Here is a 20,947-nt window from a genome sequence, read left to right as displayed (position 1 = left end):
CATGCAGGCATATCTTTGCCACCTCCTAATAAGGATCAAATCTGGGGAAAAGCAGCATATTTCTTAGCTTTAGACCGGAATTGTACTATTACTCAATAAAGGTGCTGTTTTAATTGAGTTTGTTTCCATAAGAAGGTATAAAATATCCTAATCTTAGGATTTTAGTTGTGGCATGACAAGATTTTTTTTAAAAAAATTATGGTATTCCATTTCTACTTTATTTTTATCTTATTTCTAGTATCTATTTTTTTCTGAAATGTTTATCTTGCATATTACTGGCCATTGATCATAATTAAATATATATGTTTAATTATCTATTATCTTCCTTCCTTCCTTCCTTCCTTCCTTCCTTCCTTCCTTCCTTCCTTCCTTCCTTCCTTCCTTCCTTCCTTCTTGGGTAGCTTGTTTAAAATATTAATCCACCAATTTAGCAATACAAGAACATGTATAATTTGTCAAGATATCAGGAAATGAATTGACAAGGAAAATGCCATTGGGCAGCAGCATTGAATGTTGCTGACAACTCCATTCTAAGATTCCATCCTTCAGGATCATGTGATTCAAAGCATAATTATTATTAAGGCATTGAAAATAATTCCTGCTTTTCACACTTTGTTTTCATGATTGACACTTTTATTAGCTTTATCTAGTCACTACCTCAACTGAAAAGAGTAGTTAGCTTTAATATGCTTAAAATTTCCTTTTCATTCTTCATTCTTTATATGTCAGTGATATCTTTAATTATTCTTATCAATTGTCTGGCAGATAGGAAGTGTAATCTTAGTCTTTTTAATCATGCATATTTTCCTCTTTTTATTTTTTTTCCTCTCAGACAGAATGATTGAAGATACTAATAACTTTTGTTAATCAGTTTCATTATCCTGAAATAGGAATCTAAAGTCTGCAAATACCTTGAATATTTTATGCCCTACAGTTGCCTTTTTCTCTGCAATCATAGTATCTACCGGTATTTCTGGTTGCGAAAGAATTCCACAAAAGCAAATATGCCCTCTATTATTAAAAATGATGTATCATTACCATCATCATTATCCTTTCAAAAATCAAATTTGGTTAATTATCAGCAATTTCAAAATGAAGTTATATCCCCTCCCCCAATAATATAGTGATTTCAGCATATTTGGGAACATTACTTTCAGTTTGTAAATTAAACAATAAAATTTAAAAAAGCATATTTTTACCCATAAAACAACCTTAGAGCTTTCAAAACCTGTAAAACGTTTATAGAGAAAAAATGTTTAGATCATTTCATTGCTGGAAAATAATTCTAGTTCAATAATATAGAAGAAACAAATCTCTTCAGATACTGTTAAAATGGGAGTGCTAAGCATGTGACCATTCCTTGTAACCCATATAGCACAGATAGTATTAGCCATTTTAAGACAACTATGAATTCACTTCAACTATCTACAAAAGAAAAATCTTCTTTCATATAATTGAACACAGTGGCAACTCTACACTTAATTCATCCTGTAAGATCCAGGATTACATGGAAACTAGCATACATGCAGTTGTTTCATTTGTTTGTTTGTTTGTTTGTTTGTTCGTTTGTTCGTTTGTTCATTCATTCATTCATTCATAGAAACATAGAAACATAGAAGTCTGACGGCAGAAAAAGACCCCATGGTCCATCTAGTCTGCCCTTATACTATTTTCTGTATTTTATCTTAGGATGGATATATGTTTATCCCAGGCATGTTTAAATTCAGTTACTGTGGATTTATCTACCACGTCTGCTGGAAGTTTGTTCCAAGGATCTACTACTCTTTCAGTAAAATAATATTTTCTCATGTTGCTTTTGATCTTTCCCCCAACTAACCTCAGATTGTGTCCCCTTGTTCTTGTGTTCACTTTCCTATTAAAAACACTTCCCTCCTGGACCTTATTTAACCCTTTAATATATTTAAATGTTTCGATCATGTCCCCCCTTTTCCTTCTGTCCTTCAGACTATACAGATTGAGTTCATTAAGTCTTTCCTGATACGTTTTATACTTAAGACCTTCCACCATTCTTGTAGCCCGTTTTTGGACCCGTTCAATTTTGTCAATATCTTTTTGTAGGTGAGGTCTCCAGAACTGAACACAGTATTCCAAATGTGGTCTCACCAGCATTCTATATAGCGGGATCATAATCTCCCTCTTCCTGCTTGTTATACCTCTAGCTATGCAGCCAAGCATCCTACTTGCTTTCCCTACTGCCTGACTGCACTGTTCACCCATTTTGAGACTGTCAGAAATCACTACGCCTAAATCCTTTTCTTTTGAAGTATTTGCTAACACAGAACTGCCAATACAATAGTCAGATTGAGGATTCCTTTTCCCCAAGTGCATTATTTTACATTTGGAAACATTAAACTGCAGTTTCCATTGCTTTGACCATTTATCTAGTAAAGCTAAATCATTTACCATATTGCCGACGCCTCCAGTAATATCAACCCTATTGCACACTTTAGAGTCATCGGCAAATAGGCAAACCTTCCCTACCAGACCTTCCCCTATGTCACTCACAAACATATTAAAAAGAATAGGACCCAGAACAGACCCTTGTGGCACACCGCTTGTAACCTGACTCTGCTCAGAATACTCGCCATTCACAACAACCCTCTGGTGTCTATGCTTCAGCCAGCTGCAAATCCATTGAACTATCCAGGGATTAAGTCCAATCTTCACTAATTTATCTATCAGCTCTTTATGTGGAACCGTATCAAAGGCTTTGCTGAAGTCCAGGTAGGCAATATCCACGGCACCACCTTCATCCAACACCTTTGTGACATAGTCAAAGAAATCAATGAGATTAGTCTGACATGATTTGCCTTCAGTAAAGCCATGCTGATTTGGGTCCAATAAGTTATTGTTTTTTAGGTGCTGATTTATCCTCTTTTTCAGTAGAGTCTCCATCATTTTAACGACAACTGATGTCAAGCTAACTGGCCTGTAGTTACCAGCTTCTTCTCTACTGCCCTTCTTGTGGATAGGCACAACACTTGCCATTCTCCAATCCTCAGGAACATCTCCTGTTAACAAGGATTGGTTAAACAAATCAGTCAGGGGGGTAGCAATGACAGATCTGAGTTCTTTAAGAACTCTGGGGTGGATGCCATCTGGACCCATTGCCTTATTTATCTTTAATCGTTCAAGTTCTTCTAAGACATCGGCTTCTAAGATCACTGGAGCTGAATCTGTACAGTTGGAGGCAATGCTATATCCCTCTATAGTATTATTTTGTAAGGTGTCTTTTGAGAAAACTGAACAGAAGTAGCTATTGAAATGGTCAGCGATCTCCTTATTCCCATTAATGCATGTATTTTTCCCGGTACTAAGCTTCGTGATGCCGCAGTTTTTCTTCTTCAAAGAGGCCTCTTCAAAACAGTGGTCAATATATAAATTAAAAGCAAGAAACAAGAAACTATGAAAGATAAATTACTTCAAATAATGCCCTATGCAGCAAATGGCTTTATAAGTGATAACTAATACTTTCAATTGCATCCAGAACTCAATTGGTAACAAGTTCAGCTCATAGTGCAGTAGTGTCACTTGAGTATACAACTATCTGCCATTTTATCACATTCTGGACTATGTGTAGTTCCTTAATGGGGCAGCCTCGTGTAGAATACATTACAGAAGTCCATCCATGAGATAACAAGGGCATGAGTAGCCATTTGAAGTGGCCTTCCAATCCAGAAATGAATACAATTAGCATACTAGATGAATCTGTGGACAGACCTTGGCCACATGTTTTTCAAGCTATAATTATAAGTCAAAGAAGACTCAAAAATTGTTTGCCCTGCTATCCCTTTCCAGACTAGAGAAGACATCCCAAATCTCCAGCCAATTGATCTTATTAGGATTGAATCTTAGTCTCATACAATGGTTACACACTGGGCAAGAATGTAGACAATGTCACTTGGGTGGTCTGGGATCAAGATGTTGAGTTAGTTATTTTCAGCATATTGTCACTATCCAGCCTGGGAATGAATTTAAAAAGGTCAGTATGATGGATCATCATTGGAATTGGATGGAGTCTTCCTGCTCTGTTTTATATCTTGGTGGAGTTTGCTATCATCAATAATGAGATCCTTCTGGATCATCTGCAATGATGGGATTTGTAGGCACTGTTCTTTAGTATTTCCACTTCTACCTAATGGGCTGTACATTAAGTCAGAAATTATGGAAAAGGGTAGTTAATCCCTTAGATATGGTACTTAGATGTGGTTCTCCCCCTTTTATTTGCTGTCTATATTAAACCACTGGAAGAGATCATCTTTTAACTTGGAGTGAGCTATCAGTATTGCAGTAATTCTTAGTACAATATCAGCATCCTAGGGCAGACCAAGGATGCTGACTTAACTCAATGTCTGGAGGCTGTGAGGTGCTGGGTGAGTCACAAGTTCCTCCTGCAAGAAACAATTGATACTAATTGATTATATTCTTTCCTGAACTTGGGGTTGGGGTAGTCCCAACTTCAGTACTGGACACCTGGACATTATGTTCAGGAACTAATGATGTCATGGTATCGGTCTGTTTTGTTACAGTATGCTATTGTTTACATTTTGTGATATAACCTGACCCAAGAGAACTCATTGTGATCTTCTGCCACGGTGATTATAAAGGTGGTGAAAATTATAAAGGTGGTGAAAAGCTTGTTTATAGAGCCTTTAATCTCTAATTTTAATTGTAAAAATTGCTACTGGTTAACTGACACTGGGGATAGTTGATTGTTTTATGGATTTTTAATGCTGTGTTTTATAAGGTTATATTTATTTATTTATTATTTATTTTTTATTTATTAATTGTTTTTATATGCCGCCCCTCTCCGAGGACTTGGTGTGGCTCACAACATATAAAAAAACATAGCAAATACATCTAAAAATCCAATTAATATGACTAAAAAGACTTTAAAAACTCCAATATAGTTTAACATTCATCATCATATTGTAAATTTCAAGGATTTTATTTTTTCAAAAAAGTTTGGCAATACACAAAATCCTCTTGGAAGGAGTTTCTTCACAAGCTCATTAATTGGTAAGGAAGTGCAAGCCAGTTCTAGCTATTCCCACAGTGCCTATTGTCAGGATGATTGTACACTGCTGTGCAGTTAGCTCTGAGGGTCACAGTAATGATGCTGTTGACCATAGAGAAGTGTCAGGGTATTTGAGAATTTCTGCATTGTTTTCTTGGTGCGGTTTTTCAGCATATGGTTGGGACTCCTCAGCAGTGCTCTGATGACATTCATATTTTCATTACTGTAACTGTATATTTTTTTAGGATTCAATGTAAACCTAGGAAGCTGTAACTAGTTGTGTGTAAAATATTTCAAAGTATTTTGAAGTCGAAATAAAGTGTTCCCCTGATCTGATACTGTTTGAGACTCACCAGGAGTATTCTCACCTCCAAATGGGGCTGTTTTGAGGTCAAAACACTTCCAATAAGGTTAAAACAGTTTGAAGCATTTTTCACACCTGTTTTAAAGCTCCCTGGAGATATGGATGTGCAGTGAAAGGCTAGATATTGGTACACATTCTTTGGTTATCACATAACTAAAGAAATTCCAAAACATTGTATCTGTCTATCACCAAGAGATGAAATACTCTTAACTCTTGAAATACCAGAACCAATAAAAACATTCAGTAAAAATCTTCTCCACAGGACTACGGAGAACCAAGTTTTTATTTCTGTTTTATATATTTGTTAATTTACATCGTTTTGTTTTAGGAGTAAAAGCTCAAGGTAGTATATATAGTACTGTATTATTTCAAGGTTGGATCAAGAGAATGACTGGCCTAAAGTACCTCAGTGATTTTCCATACTTAAGAACAAAAATATATCTCATTCCAATCCAGCATGTTAACTAGTACTTCACACCAGTGGTTCATTTGTTCATTTTGTTCTTGTACCAGTACTACCCCTTTTCCTTTGTTTTTTTCAGCTAGCTTGAATGCTTCATTTGAAAAACTGAAATGGTTCTCAAAGTTGCTATTTGAAGTTTTGGACTTAGCATGATTATGTATGGGGATTTGTTTGGACTCTCTATTATTTCAGATATTCTCCAATCCATTTCTTTAAAAATAACAGAATGGCCCTACAATATGTATTCATTCATAGTTATAGTAATTTTACAACATTTTGGGAACTTAAGGTCTGTAATTTGTATTATAGTAACTCTACAGTATGGTTCTAGTATGATGCATACGGTTTCCTAAAATTCAACTTTTAGTCAGCTTCTCTGAATCATTTCATGAGCTACCTTTTCTATAACAATAACACAGGAGGTAAAGTGGTAAATATAATAGCTGTTAGAAATGAAGAAAATATGAACTGACAGAAACATTTCCAATTGTTTGTTTCTCTGCAGACAAAAAGGAAGTAAAGGTGGGAGAATTTAATGCTATACTTGATTCACTGGAAATCATCAACAATTCCATCAAATTCCACGGTAAGACAGGGCATGTGATTGGTGTATTTCTGTAAAAGGCTTAGATCACATGCAATGTAAGACAAATAGAGCTGTTTCAATAGTAATTGTGGGAAAAGTCCAATGATTGCCTTAAGAAATCTATAGTGATTAAGAGATCAGTTAAAAGTTTATTGACATTAACTTTCTTATACTGTACTATCTTTTCTTGGTGATACAGTTAAATAGGAACTGAGCAAAAAGACATCCTACCAATAATGTGTCTTTTCTGCAATAATTGCTAAGAGTCATCACTGGCCCTGATCCTGCCAATCAACGTATGAAAAAGTAGATTAAGAACAATTATTTCCTCTATTAAAAATTAAGTTCCTTCCCAGAAAATTAAAGAGATTTTTGTTCATATCCGGCATATAATACTTTATTACTATAAAGAGGAGTAATTTTCAGAATTTAAGAAGGAAAGAAAAAATCCTTTTGGATAAGAAGTAAACATTTTTCTAAAACTCTCCTTAATATTTTCCAGGTGACTTTTAAATCTTCAAGTCAAGATTTTTCAAACCCAAAATAATAATTCTAGTACTTCATGTTAACATTATTTCAAATTTTATGCTTTTAAACTTTATTCTCCATTCAGAAGAAAGAAAGAAAGAAAGAAAGAAAGAAAGAAAGAAAGAAAGAAAGAAAGAAAGAAGAGCAATTGCTTTTTAAAAAACACTGACTAGTGATTTACGGGTTACCTATGTTTCCTTGAAAATAAGATTCTGTCTTATATTTTTTGAATCCTGAAATAAGCATTTGACCTTATTGGCATGCACTCAGAAGCCTGATTGGGCTTATTATCAGGGGATGTCTTATTTTGGGGGAAATGGTATATACACTTTTTCAGTAATAACACAGGGCGGAATAGCTGAAATCTTGTGAGACACCCAAGTCTTTTTCAGCTTTTCAAGGTGCATCTACTGATTCTTATGAGATATGAATATGCTATATCTTACATGATTTCATATAATGATATTAAACTCATGATGTTATTCATGAAGGTAGACTTAAGATTCAGAAGGTTCTTGACTGAGTTGAGCATTGGGTCCCAGCCAACAAGATACAGTTCAGTGGTGAGAAAAATAAGGACTTGCATTTAGGCAGGAAAAACCAAATGCAAAGATGCAGGATAAATAGTAACCCAGCTAAACAGTAGTACCTGTGAGAAGGATCTAGGTATTCTTCTGGATCACCACTTAAGTATGAGCCAATAGTGTGCCGCAGCTGCCAAAACAGCCAATACAGTCCTAGGCTGTATTAACAGAGGGTTAATATCAAGATTGCAAGAAGTGATAGTACCTTTCTATATTGCACTGGAAAAGTCACACTTGGAATAATGCAAATAGTTCTTATTACCACAATGTTGAGGCCCTAGAGTTCAGAGAAGAACAACAAAAATGACAAGGGGTCTGGAGGCTAAACAGTGAATGGCTTAAGTAACTTGGTATGTTTAGCCTAACAAAGAGAAGGCTTAGGGATGACATGATAGCCATATTCCAATACTTGAAAGAAAGAGGGGCCCAGTTTGTTCTCTGAAACACTTGAGGGCCGGACCAGAACTAATGGGTAGAAGCTCATCAGAGGGAGATCCAACCTAGAAATAAGGAGACATTTCCTGACAGTGAAAAAACAATGGGACAGCTTGCCTCCTAGAGTTGTGGATGCACCATTGCTGGAGTTTTTCAAGAAAAGATTGGCTAACCATTTGTCTGGGATGGAATAAGGACTCCTGTCTGGGGCAGGGGGGTTGACTAGAAGGGTTGGATTCTAAATCTCCTTCCAGCCCTACGATTCTATGAGATGGGTGTATAATCATTCAAGTTCTCCCAATTTTGGCCAGTTTCAAGATTCAGATTCAAGAATGCACCGGTCTTCAGAGCACAATATACTGGACTTCTGTAATTTACCTCTAACCAGGGGTGGGCTGCTGCCCAGATGGGGTGGAATGCAGTGGGGTAGCAAAAATGGAGCTCCACCCCAGAGCACCCAATTTGCACTGAAAGGTGTTGAAAGAAAATGCAGGGCATCCTGCATAAGCCACACCCACAGTGTGGTGGTAAAAATTTTGGTAGCCCTTCACTGCCTCTAACTTATCATTTCATAGGAGGTAGATCTGTTGAAAATAAGGTTGAATATACAAATCTGGGATAGACAGTTGTACTTATTTACTTTTTTCTTTTCACTGTAGGGAAAGAACCTCCAAAAGATAGAACAATTATCCAAAAGCAACTTCGTAAGATTTCCCTGCCTCTCTACAGTATTCTTTCAGCACTTACTATCTTGGGAATGATCATGGCCAGTGCATTTTTGTTCTTTAACATCAAAAACAGAAATCAGAAGTAAGTTGTACATTTTGGATCAGGTACAGGAAATATTGAGGCTATACTCCTTTATGGACAAATCTGTTTGGGATGTTCCCATCTAATTTTCAATTTTTCCCACCCAGTTTATTGCAATACTGTAATATTATATATTTCTATGCAGAGGAATTCACTTTTGCTGAACTCAAGAGGAATACTTAGTAACACATCTTGTATGCATCTGATTTCAACGGCTCAAATGAATGGATTTTTTTTCCATTGGAACCTGTTTCAATACTACTTTATTTTGGCTACATTTGAAAAAATTAATTACTAGTCCTTTTAAAGTATTGCAAAGGTATATGGAAATAACCTTGGGAAATGGGAAGAAATGCTGTTAGAAAATAGTCAGATAAGGGAGGGCATAACCTGCAGCAGTATAATGGGAAGAGAAATAGAATAATGCAGAGAAGCTGACAGGGTCAGAAGGGACCCTTGCCCAAAACAAGTTCTCAGGAGATAGATGGCAGGAGATTTGAGGTTTCAGACCTACAAGATTCTTATAAACAAGTAGAAATAATTCATTGGGTTATATTTCCTGTCTTGTCTACCTGGGAAGGTTGACACATATATCTATGTTGAAACATTTTATTGAAGCTTTTCATTCTGTTTGATAAAAATTAGTGTTTTCCACTGTGAATTGTTAGCATAATCCCCAGCTAATTAAACCACTGTGTAATATAACAAGTTGTTTAGTATAAGAGATCAAGGATATTTAATCTTAATAATACTGATCTGAACATAATTATAAAGCAAGTAGATAGATTTCTATATTTCTGAAATTCTGCTATAATAAAAATCTACTATAACGATTAACTTCCCAAGAGTTAATTCTTGACCTGTTTCTAGACACAACTACTTCTATATTTCTGTACAGTTAAATAATCCATCTATCTCTTCTAGCTGACTTAAGGACAATTTTAAAAGCATTTGAAGCTATGATCTTTGTTTAAAAAATAGGTACCAATTTATTTTAACCAATATACCATTTTAGCATTGTAAATGTTATCTCAGCATGTATCTATAATGTGTAGCTGGTATTTAAAAAATAGATGTTCACTAGAGGGGACAATTATAATCCTATTGTCTTAAAGAAGACAAAAGTGTTAAGCCAGATACTGTAGAAGCATCTGTAGAGAACATGAGAAGCAATACATCATTCACTCTAAATTCCTGCCTTCTGTTTCTGCAATTTCCAAATGTGTGTGAAATGCAGAACCATACCTGGAGACATAATTAATGTGGATGAAAGCATGGATTTGCTTCTTCCTTAATCTTTAGATAAAAGTTATCTTTGTACTATCAGCATGGCCCTTTAGAAGATAAATTCTAAACGATAAAAATAAATCTATGTGGAAGAAAATATTGGAAGAAAAGCTCTAGCTTGACTCTTTATTTTTTGATCAAAAGGGCAATTAGAAATTAGAAATTATAGCTGGCCTTCAAATTTACAAAAAGATAGGAATTCAATTTCCAGTCATGCAAAGCATATATATACATTTATACAGTGGTACCTCTACTTACGGACTTAATTCATTCCGTGACCAGGTTCGTAAGTAGAAAAGTTCATAAGTAGAGGCAATTTTTCTCATAGAAATGAACGTAAAAGCAAATAATGCGTGCAAACCCATCCGAAAACTCACCCCTTTTGCCTTATTACCGCTGGCATTCTGATCCTTGTTTGGGGGTGGTGGAGAAGGTGGGGGGGCAAGACAGCGGAGGCTGCTCGGAGGGAGCCTCATGGGTGGATTGACACAGGCGGGAAGCTGGGGCTTCCACCCTCCTTGAAAGTTTTTGGCAGCAGGTAAAGGGGAATCCAGGGGAGTCCCTTCAAGGCACCCAAAGCAGCAGGCTTTAATTCCTCCTACCTTCCATCCTTGCGGACCCTTCCCGACGCCTCCCTGCCAACCGCCGAGGAAGAAGAAGAGAGCGGAAAAATTATGAGGAACGGCAGAAGGGCCCGCATGAGGAACTAGAAGGACACCAGTGGGGTGGGGAGAACCGGGCACAGGAGGAGGAGGAGGGCTCAAGGCAGGGTTTATCCCCAGCATTGCTACTGAAGGCCAGGCCACGAAGTGAGCATCGGAGTCACCTTTTGGGGAGTGCTCCATCACAGAGGTCTCCAAGTTTTGGCTACTGAAGGCTTCGGCACACAAAAGCCGAGGACGGGTGCTCCCTTCTGGGGAGAGGGACTTGGACTGAATGACTTTCCATTAGAATTTTTGTCGGTCCATGGTGAGAAACCAGCACTACGGCAGGAAATGTGCTGCCGCTGCTGTGCTCTGGCTTCCCAAGACCGCAGTCCAAAATCCCTTCTGCCTTGGTGGGTTTTTTGCCTGTTGCCGCGAGATTCCCCCGGTGGCAAGCAAGACTCGATGTCCTGACTCCTGGGGAGCTCGTTCGCCCATCTTCACAGTTCTGAAATCACCTTGCAAGGAAAGGAGGCAATGACGTCCCCGCGGGTGAAGATGGAAGGAGAAAGTCCCTTCTGGACAGGAGGAAGCGCTAGACGAAGCCCAGGGGGCAGAATGCCAAGGTGGCTTGTGTCGCAGCGGGAAAAGGTTCCTTCAGATTTGTTTTCACCGCTGCTGGGATCGCTTCTTCTTCTTAGTGACTTTTTTCTTTTCTTTCATTTGGTTAAAAACACCAGCCTTCATTTATTCCTCCTTTCCTCTCTCTCTCTCTGTCTCTCCAAGCATCTGGGCTATTTGAGTGAGTAAAGCTGTGTTTATTTTTTTTCTTGGAGCTTGGGAAGGAGAAGACGGGGCAATGAGAGACCCCTGGCTTGCCTGCTTCCCCCCAACACACACACACACACACACACTTTTTCTTCCTCCCCCCGTCCCCTCAACTCCTGCTCTGGGCTGTTTAATCATCAGATCAAAGTTTGAGGGGTTTTGTTTTTTCAGAAAGCACCTGGAAGAAAGTTTTTTTAAAAACACCCCACCGTGGGGTTTTAACGGAGATGTTAACGAATGGTCCACCGGCTGTTAAAAGGGCGCCTTTTCTGTTTTAGAAATAACAAGTTGGTTTGTTTTCACCGAACGGAACCTCGCAGCTTTAAAATGTCTTTTCTCTCTCTCTCTCTTTTCCTTCATGCCGCTCAGACAGAGGCTTTCCAAGAGCTTTTTTTAAAAAAAGCATTAACATCTCTGTTCTCCTAAGGTCGGGGAGAGCCAGGGAGCCTTGTCTGAGGCTGAAGCGCTGGTCCTTGTCAAAGCCAGGATTTCCTGCCTCCCGGCTGCTGCTGCAAGCAAATGGGAAATCCCAGGCGCTTCGGCCGGCAACAGTGGGCGTTGGCAGTCAAGAGGCAGGGAATCCCTGCAGCATGGCAGTCACAAGGAGGGGGAATCCCTCCGGCAGTAAGAGTACACATGCAGTAAGAGAGCACATGTACCCGGGCTCAAGTTTGTAAGGTGAAAATGGTTTGGAAGTAGAGGCAAAAAAATCTTAAACACCACGTTCATATCTTGAAAAGTTCATTAGTAGAGGTGTTCGTAAGTAGAGGTACCACTGTGTGTGTGTGTGTGTGTGTGTGTGTGTGTGTGTGTGTAAGTATACATACATACATACATACATACATACATACATACATACATACATATGTATATATATTACAAGGCAAAGGTTCCAAGTTCAAGTCCCAGTGAGGGTATGGCTAGCTGATGAGGCCAAAATAAGGCCGAAATAGATCTATCCTAGTCTCCCTTAATTTTCAAATTCAGCAAAAACATGTGACAGACAGACAGACATACATCGATACATACATACATACACACATACATATACATACACTTATGGATAATATAATTATACATAATATAATATACATAACATATTATACACAGAAACACATTGTATGCCACCCAGAGTCATGTTCTGTACAATGGGTGGCTCTATAAATATGATAAATAAATATACTGTGTGTGTATAACATTTATTTATATAGTCACCCATCTCATAGCAATTACTTTGAATGGCATACAATAAAAACACACAATAGAAACTAACAAAAATCATTATACAATTAAAAATACCTGTCGATGACAGAATAGCACAGAGAAAAATACAGCCATCTCACTAATTCACCATTATCTTGAGATTCCCAAGCTTGATTATACAACTGTATTTTAAGGGACTTCTGGAAGATTATCTGGGACTTCTGGAAGATTATCTGGGACAGGGCAGAATGATATTCAACAGGGCAGGAGCCTTGTTAGAAAAGGTCAACATTTGAGATCCCGCCACATAACACTTCTTTGCAGATTGGACTCATAACTTATCTCTTATGCTAGACCTACTATGATGGGAAGATGTATTCAGATGGAGAGGGTTCCTCAGGTTCCTGGCCTGATGCCACCAAGGGCTTTAAAAGTCAAAAGCAGCATAATGAATTGAACTTGGAAGCAAACTGACAACCAATGCAGTCTAATAATTCTACTGATGAAGTTAGATATATGCAGTGATATGTCTTGTGTTCTGTTGGTAATTGGAGGGTTTTTTAAATTTTTGGGCTATTGTTGTTCCCTCTGTTACTATTTTGGTTTTTGAAGAAAATGTTTCTAGTACAATACTTGCAGTCCAAGATATTAAAAAGAGCTAGGTTGACTATTGATTTACAAAAATCGTATTGAATTGATTTATAGCAATTTTCTTTTCTTTTCCCAAAGGCTAATAAAGATGTCTAGTCCTTACATGAACAATCTCATTATTCTTGGGGGAATGCTGTCCTATGCATCTATATTCCTTTTCGGGCTTGATGGATCTTTTGTTTCTGAGAAAACATTTGAGACTCTTTGTACTGTAAGTAATTTTGAACAATTTAATATACAATTCAAATTTCTATAAACTTTTTCTATATTTTCATTGCAAATACTTATGCACTTCAACATTGAAACCTTGCAACTTTGATTAAGACATCAAAATATCTGGGAAAATGCAGAGGACTTTCAAAAACATATATTTTACACTGTTTAAATGTTAGTGCAATGTTAATAAAAGAAGGTGGAGGCATATGTGTACCACAGTGATTTTAAGATCTCACACTGGCCACTAGTTTCCTCTAATGCCATGTGCAACAAATCAGGATGCCAAAATAAGAGCAGATGTACAGTGACATCATCAGACAAATGCCATGTATGAATATGTATTCCAATGTCTTTTCTAAAAATCCTTTTTTTAAGTTATACAAAACAAAAAGACCATACAAATTTATATTAAAAAGAAAGAAGAGAATAGGAAGAAAGGAAATACAAAATGCACCAGGAAAATAACAAAAGAGAAGATATAAAAAATTACCACTTATCTTCCTTGCAACAATTACCAACAAATTAATATTTCTCCACCTCTTATGAGATCAAAAACATAATTCACTTCTTCACACAGTTCCCCACTCATTTATAAATCCAAGCACTCTATTTCTATTCAGGTGTCAGCAAAAAGTATTTAAAAGGTCTGGACTTCTATAGAAATAGATCTCGTTTTATTCCTGATCAAATAAGTCAGTGTTATATTCCTTTCTTTTGCTTCTGCCAATTTTAATATTGCTGTCATGGGAATGAATTGCCATCCAAATTTTTCTTTCTCAAAAATTTCTTCAAGGCTTCAGAAACTTTTTTTTTTTTGGGGGGGGGGGGAATCCAACAATACATCTTTGCCCAGATCATATTAAATCTTATGGTTTATCATTTGTAATTCCACTTTGATTATCATCTCTGCTTTATAATCCAGATTCTTTATTTTCTTTATTACATCTACATTAGCTGGGATTTTTTCATTTCTTCATCCTGTCCATATATAAATTCTTCCATGTTGTCCTTTCACATCTTTACTTCTTTTAGAAATTTATTCAAATAATGTATTTACAGTTGCAGAGATTATTATTGCGATCTTAATTATATATTTCTCCCTGGAGTTCTTAAATTTTGTTGAAATGTCTTAAATGACATACTTTTGTCTATCATTTTGTAAATTATACTTCTTTCTTTTTCCTCCCTAGATCTTTAGTTCCCTCTAGTGTCATGTTTTGTATTCCCAAGGTCTCATGTTTCTTTGTTTCTATTTTCAACCTTCAGCCAATAAACTTTTTCTTAGTAAACTGAACAATTCACGTTGCCACATTTTTCAAAAGTCATAGCAAAAGTTCCAATATTCCAAATTTGTCTAGTTTTTTAAATCTCAATTTAAACCTTTTTTTAAAAAATAAATAATTCTTATTTAGCTTTTTGTCATTTTACTTTTACAGTTTCTTAAATTGTTAGCTTTTCTTCTCTTTTAGAATAAAGTTTTAATTACCAGGTAGCTTTTCAAATATTGTTTGGAAAATCTTTTTAATTTTGATATATAGTGGTACCTCTTCTTAAGAACACCTCTACTTAAGAACTTTTCTAAATAAGAACCAGGTGTTCAAGATTTTTTTGCCTCTACTTAAGAACCATTTTCTACTTAAGAACCTGAGCCCGGAAAAATTTCCCAGGAAATTTGAGAGCAGCACAAAGGGCGGGTCAGTTTCCTGCCATTCCCCCTTTAATCCCAGCCATCTGGGTTGCCAGAGGAGCCTTTTGGTGGCGCTTAAGGAGGCTTTGGCAGCCCAGAGTGAATGAAGCATTTTCCTTATTCTGCCAGTTCCCAGAGAAAAGAAACGCTCCCTTCACTCTGGACAGCCGAGGAGTCACCACAGCGAAGGAAAGGCACCGACTACAAAGCAAGCAAGCGAGGAGAGGGGAGCCCTTCAGCATGGGAAGGAAGAGGCAGAAGGAAGTAGCAGCAGCAGCCAGTGTATGAGAGTCAGCCTCACGCCGGATGTATGGGAGGCACGTGCAGCTCCCTGACGCCTCAGAGTCTCCCCACTTTTTTAAGCCTTAAAGTTTTGGATTTTTTTGATTCCCCTCCCCTCCCCTTCTTCCTTCAGCAGTGACTGTCCTCCTCCTCTTCTTCCTCCTCCTCCCACCCAAATTCTGAGCTTTTATTTCTTTCCTAATGGTTTTGCATGCATTATTTGCTTTTACATTGATTCCTATGGGAAAAATTGCTTCTACTTAAGAACATTTCTACTTAAGAACCTGGTCACGGAACAAATCAAGTTCTTAAGTAGAGGTACCACTGTAATTGTTAATCAGAAAGAGATTAAAAAGTGAAGTAGACAAACCCAGTATTCCCAAAAGCTCCACTGTCACACACCCGAGCCGCTTTTCGGCCTGCCGGGGCCCAGGAGCGCTCCTCGGCTCTCCATCCTGAGGGGTGGAGGGAGAAAGGGATCGACGCTCTTCCCACCACTGCCTTTTCCTTGAGCATGCACCCACGCTGCCATATGCCAGAGGCACTGACGCCTCTGCAACTTTCTCACTCACTCGCATGCCAGAGTAACCTCGGTCTCACAGTTTTCTCTGTCTCCAGCCCCACGCCGCCGGCCTTTCTGCCCTGCCTCCTCCTCCTGCCATTTTCACAAAAACTTTCCCTGGAAAGACAGCCAAGGTGAAAAGTCTGGCAGGTCCTAGGGGACCGCCCTTTCCCTTAGCGATCCTAGCAACCAAGTTTCCCACTCGTCCCCCATGAGGAGAGGAAGCCACTTGAATCCCCCAAAGGAGAAAATGCAGGGCAGAAGCTCGGACAGTTTATACACCGGGGGACGCAATGCGCGGTACGGGAACTTTTTATCTCTGAGGGAAAGTGATAATTGAGAAAGAGGGAGTCTCAAAAGGTTTTGGGGGAGGCGGGCTGTGGAGAGCATTGGATACTGTCAGCCTGAAGTTGAGCGAGCTTTATGGGGACAGCTGTTTAGGTGGCCCTTAAAGCAATGGAAGTTTTTACACTTCGGTTATATTTTTGGCACCTCATGACTGACCTCTGAGAGAGAGAAAAAAACAAAGGAAGAGGGGCAAAACGGAATTAAAAAGTCTTGAAAATGGGGTTTTGTTTTTACACTGCTCTAGAAACACTCCTTTTAAGGAATATTTCAGGTTTATCATCATCACCATATATTTCCATGCACTTCAATTATGAAAATTGGAGTAGTCAAGAGCAGTGTTCCCTCTAATTTTCTTTTGGGGTGGGCGGAAAAGTATAGTGTCTGAGCGGCAGTCCCTTTGGGACTGGGCGGCACAGAAATAATAAATAAACAAACAAACAAATAAAAAACCCACCCTGTTTTGCCTCAGAGAATTTCAAAATAAAATACTGTACTGTGTGTCTATAACAGTGAGCTCATAATAGTGCAACTCTATCAATATCAAAATGCCACTTAAATAGTTGAGCTAATTTCAAACTAGATTTTGATTTTCTTTCTCTCTTCCTTACTCCCATTCTTTTTCTTTCTCTTTTCCTTGCTCTCTTTTTTCTATCTGTTTCTCTCTCTTCCTCTCTTCCTCTCTCTCTCCTTCCCTCTCACTCTTTCCCTCTCGGCTTCTGGGCAGGTTTGGAAAACTCTGAGTTGATTATGATTTTTAAGTGAGCGATTGCTCACTGCTCAGCTTAGAGGGAACTATGGTCAAGAGAGGGGTCTTTGAAAACCTCATGGTATAGTAGCAATATTAAGGCAAACTCAGCAGGGAACTGTAATTGTAAATGATTCTATCACTAGCCATTTCTGGAATAACTAACAAAATGAATTGTCCTTGTTTGTTTGTTTGTTTGTTTGTTTTGTTTGTTTGTTTGTTTGTTTGTTTGAGTTAGGGGTTAGGAGTGCAAGGGTCTTCAAACCTGGCAGGTTTGAGGCTTGTGGACTTCAATTCCCATTTCTGAGCTAGCACAACTGGTGGAGGAATTATGGGAGTTGAAGTCCACAAATCTTGAACCTGTCAGGTTTGAAGTTTGTAAAAAGTGTACATGGTTTTAAAAAATATACATGGTTGTAAAAATTATAATAATAATTAATAATAATAATAATTTATTAGATTTGTATGCCGCTCCTCTCCGAGGACCCATCTCCGAGGACTCGAGGAAAAAGTATTCTGCTACACTGGTATTTTATTAAACAATATAATACTACACCATTTGGTTCAGAATACTTTTTCCTTGTTTTCCTCCTCTAAAATGTAGGTGTGTCTTATAAACCGGTACATCTTATACACCGAAAAAGTATTAAGTTATTGTTTTGTATGGATTTCATATTAATTTTTTCCTTTAGATTAAAAAGTCTATGGCTGATAATCCTGCAAAATACAAATCTGAGGAACACTCCCTAAGCAATGTTTTTCTAAATAGCATTTTAACAAACAAATTTTTTGGAAGGGAATATTAGATTATAATCAGCATTTAACTGGAGAACTGTGCTGGTCTAGGAGACAGTAGAACAGGGAAAGTAGAGGACATAATAGAAAAGTTTGGAAATAGGAAAAGCTTATCATAACAAATAAATATTTGCCTAGTGTTATTCTACTTATATATATTTACTAGATGTTATATGTGCTGTTGATATCTTTTAAATAGTATGCGAAAATCTAATAATTGCAAAGTTAAATGCAAAAAGTTAAATATTGAAATGTTAAAACAAAGAATTTAATCCTTTGAAAAGCCTTAATTATAAAGTACGAAAAGAAATTATAGGGGAAACAGAAAATCCTAGAGCTAGGAGGAAGAGATAGGAAGTTAAAAATAAAAAATATTTATACTTATTTTTTTTAAAAAACCACAAATTACAACTTTACCATTTTGACTGCATTGTTAAATGCTAACTGATTATTTTAGCCATACATTATTTATTATTTTTCTCACTTTCTGGGTTTTTTAATTTCTTAACTGTAATTATGTTGGAGGTTTTTTTGTATGTTCCTGTAATATGTATGTATATTGTGTGTGTGGATTTGTTTATTTATTTATTTATTTGTTTGTTTGTTTGTTTACACTTACACACAAACACACACAAACACACACAGAGAGAAAGGGGGTTGCGTGTACGTGTGTGTACATAAAACTTTTCAGCTTTGGATAAATATTTATTGAGAAATTCAATCATATAATGACTCTTTTTAGCGGAATTATTATTTATGGTTAAGATTAAAATGGGAATCTTACGTTTCTTATGGCGAAATCTATTTTACATGCCACCTAAAAATATTTTCAGTAAAAAAAGTTGATTATGATATGATTTTATTATCTTGCCTTTTTGCTCAAGAAAAATATAAAAATAGAATCATTCTAAATAAAAATAGTATTATTAAACACATAGAGTCAATTACAATATTAACTGGACATGGTCAAACAGGAAGAATTGCTGCAATCCAGGAAAATATTGAAGTAAATTATATTAGCAACATAATTATTATTGCCACATTTTTATTCTGGATTCCACTTCTCAGGGGGAATAATTTCCTTCTTTATTAAAGATTTTCACCATCATTTCTATGTTATACAGAGCAGCCAGGGGTTTGCAGCAGAGGCGGAGTAACGACACGGACACAAGAGCTGGATTTAAAATGGGTCATTTTTATTAATTAAATTTGCATAATTTATTTAAATAAATTTGCATAAATTAACTATAACCCTAAACAAGGACCCGCAGGGTCAAACAATTGCTTCCGGGGCGGAAAATGACGTAATAAAAACTTCTGGGGCAACTATGGGCGTAGCTCCATGCTGATACAGGTGAGGGGCCATGCCCTCACCTGACTCACTGCCATGCACTTGCATGTGGGAGGTCCCGCCGTCTATCCCATAAAAGGGGAAAGCAATGGGCGGGACCCAAAGACAGGTTCCCCCCAATTGCTCAGGTCGCTTTCACCACAAGCCTTTGGAGAGAACCTGTCAATCATCCCCAAAGATGCCCAACGGAGAACACGCAGTTGCTAAACCACCACCCAGTTTTCCGCCCCTAACCTGCCTACCCAAATGACCAAAGGTATGCCAATTAGCCTGAACATGAGCGAAGCACCCCCTAACCGCGTATCCGTCACCGCAGTGTGGAATAGGTGAAAAAACGGTCGCAGAAAATACCGTGCCCGCCAAAAATTCCTATTCAGCCCCCCCTTATAGGGCTGCAGGCTCCGCCCTGGATGATGTCACTGGGAAGGCCAAAGCCTTCCCAAGAGGTGGTCAAGATCTCGCGAAATATCGGGAGATCTCGGCCGAAAACAAGATGGCGGCCGTGCCGAAGGCCCTGTCCCCTAGCCCTGCAGCAAAACGGGCCGGGGATCAATCACCAGCCAGGTATTATCACTATTATATACAGGTAAAAGTGGAAAAATATAGAATTGATTTCTTCTGAGATATGGATTGAAAGTATTTTGGTCTCAGGAAAGAAGGGAAAGAAATTCAGCATGGATATTATTCCAGAATGTGAAATGTGGAGTAGTAGAAATTGTAGTGGCTAGTGCTAGCTAGTTCAGGAAAGGAAACTATTAACCACTGAAATAATAATAATAATAATAATAATAATAATAATAATAATAATAATAATAATAAACATTTATTTATAGTGCACTTTTAACAAATGGCATGACAACAAGCCATGTACAACTAACAAGGACAGACAGTAGGCAATACACATAGTTAGCTAAAATACAACTAATAAAACCACAAAACTTGTTCAAAACATTTCCAGCCTCTCCAATTTCTTCCCCTCCTACTGATCCCCAGAACAAGGATGGTATGCCAACAATATCCTGGGTACCCAATCTCAACAATATATGGAATTAACCGAGTGTTAAATGAAATTTGCAATAATACAAATTCAAGTTCTACATTATGACAGCTATATTGCAGAGAGAATGGGACAAAGGAGAAACAGGAAAGCAATATCAAAGTCCTTGGAAGAATCCCAAGATTTTCAATTATTGTGTCAAAAGTATGCCAAGGAAGGACAAGACTGAAGAAGATCCAATTTCCTAGCAAGCATGTGAATATGAACTTTGAAGATTTTAACTGCATTCAGAATTGCAGCCTCAGAAGAATGATTACTATATTATGATATGCAACTGTAGAAGTTCATTTGCATCCCTATAAATTATGCAGGAGATATGTATGGGTATGATTTGCTGGATTAATATGAAATCTTTCCTGGGAAATTGCTGATGAAATGTTTAATTTATTTCTATTCTGTTGTTGTAATAACTTCCGCTGTGTTAGGAATGTCAGTGAACACATTCATATGAACATTCATTACAGAAGGCCCATTGAATAGAGT

The 20,947-nt window shown here is 37.5% G+C and overlaps 1 protein-coding gene across 1 annotated transcript in view; it reads left to right on the top strand.

Moving 5' to 3' along the window:
• GABBR2 (gamma-aminobutyric acid type B receptor subunit 2) overlaps positions 1–20,947 on the top strand; it is a 399,353-nt gene that overhangs the window by 250,619 nt on the left and 127,787 nt on the right. The window contains exons 9-11 of the mRNA XM_070747060.1: positions 6,371–6,451; positions 8,658–8,808; positions 13,500–13,632. Of these exons, the coding sequence (XP_070603161.1) occupies positions 6,371–6,451; positions 8,658–8,808; positions 13,500–13,632 (365 nt within the window). The remainder of the gene's footprint in view (positions 1–6,370; positions 6,452–8,657; positions 8,809–13,499; positions 13,633–20,947) is intronic.

Source organism: Erythrolamprus reginae, chromosome 3 (genome assembly GCF_031021105.1).
Source record: "Erythrolamprus reginae isolate rEryReg1 chromosome 3, rEryReg1.hap1, whole genome shotgun sequence".
Taxonomy (NCBI): Eukaryota; Metazoa; Chordata; class Lepidosauria; order Squamata; family Dipsadidae; genus Erythrolamprus; species Erythrolamprus reginae.
The sequence above is the reverse complement of the archived record's forward strand: the minus strand, read 5'-3'. Positions and strand labels throughout refer to the sequence as shown.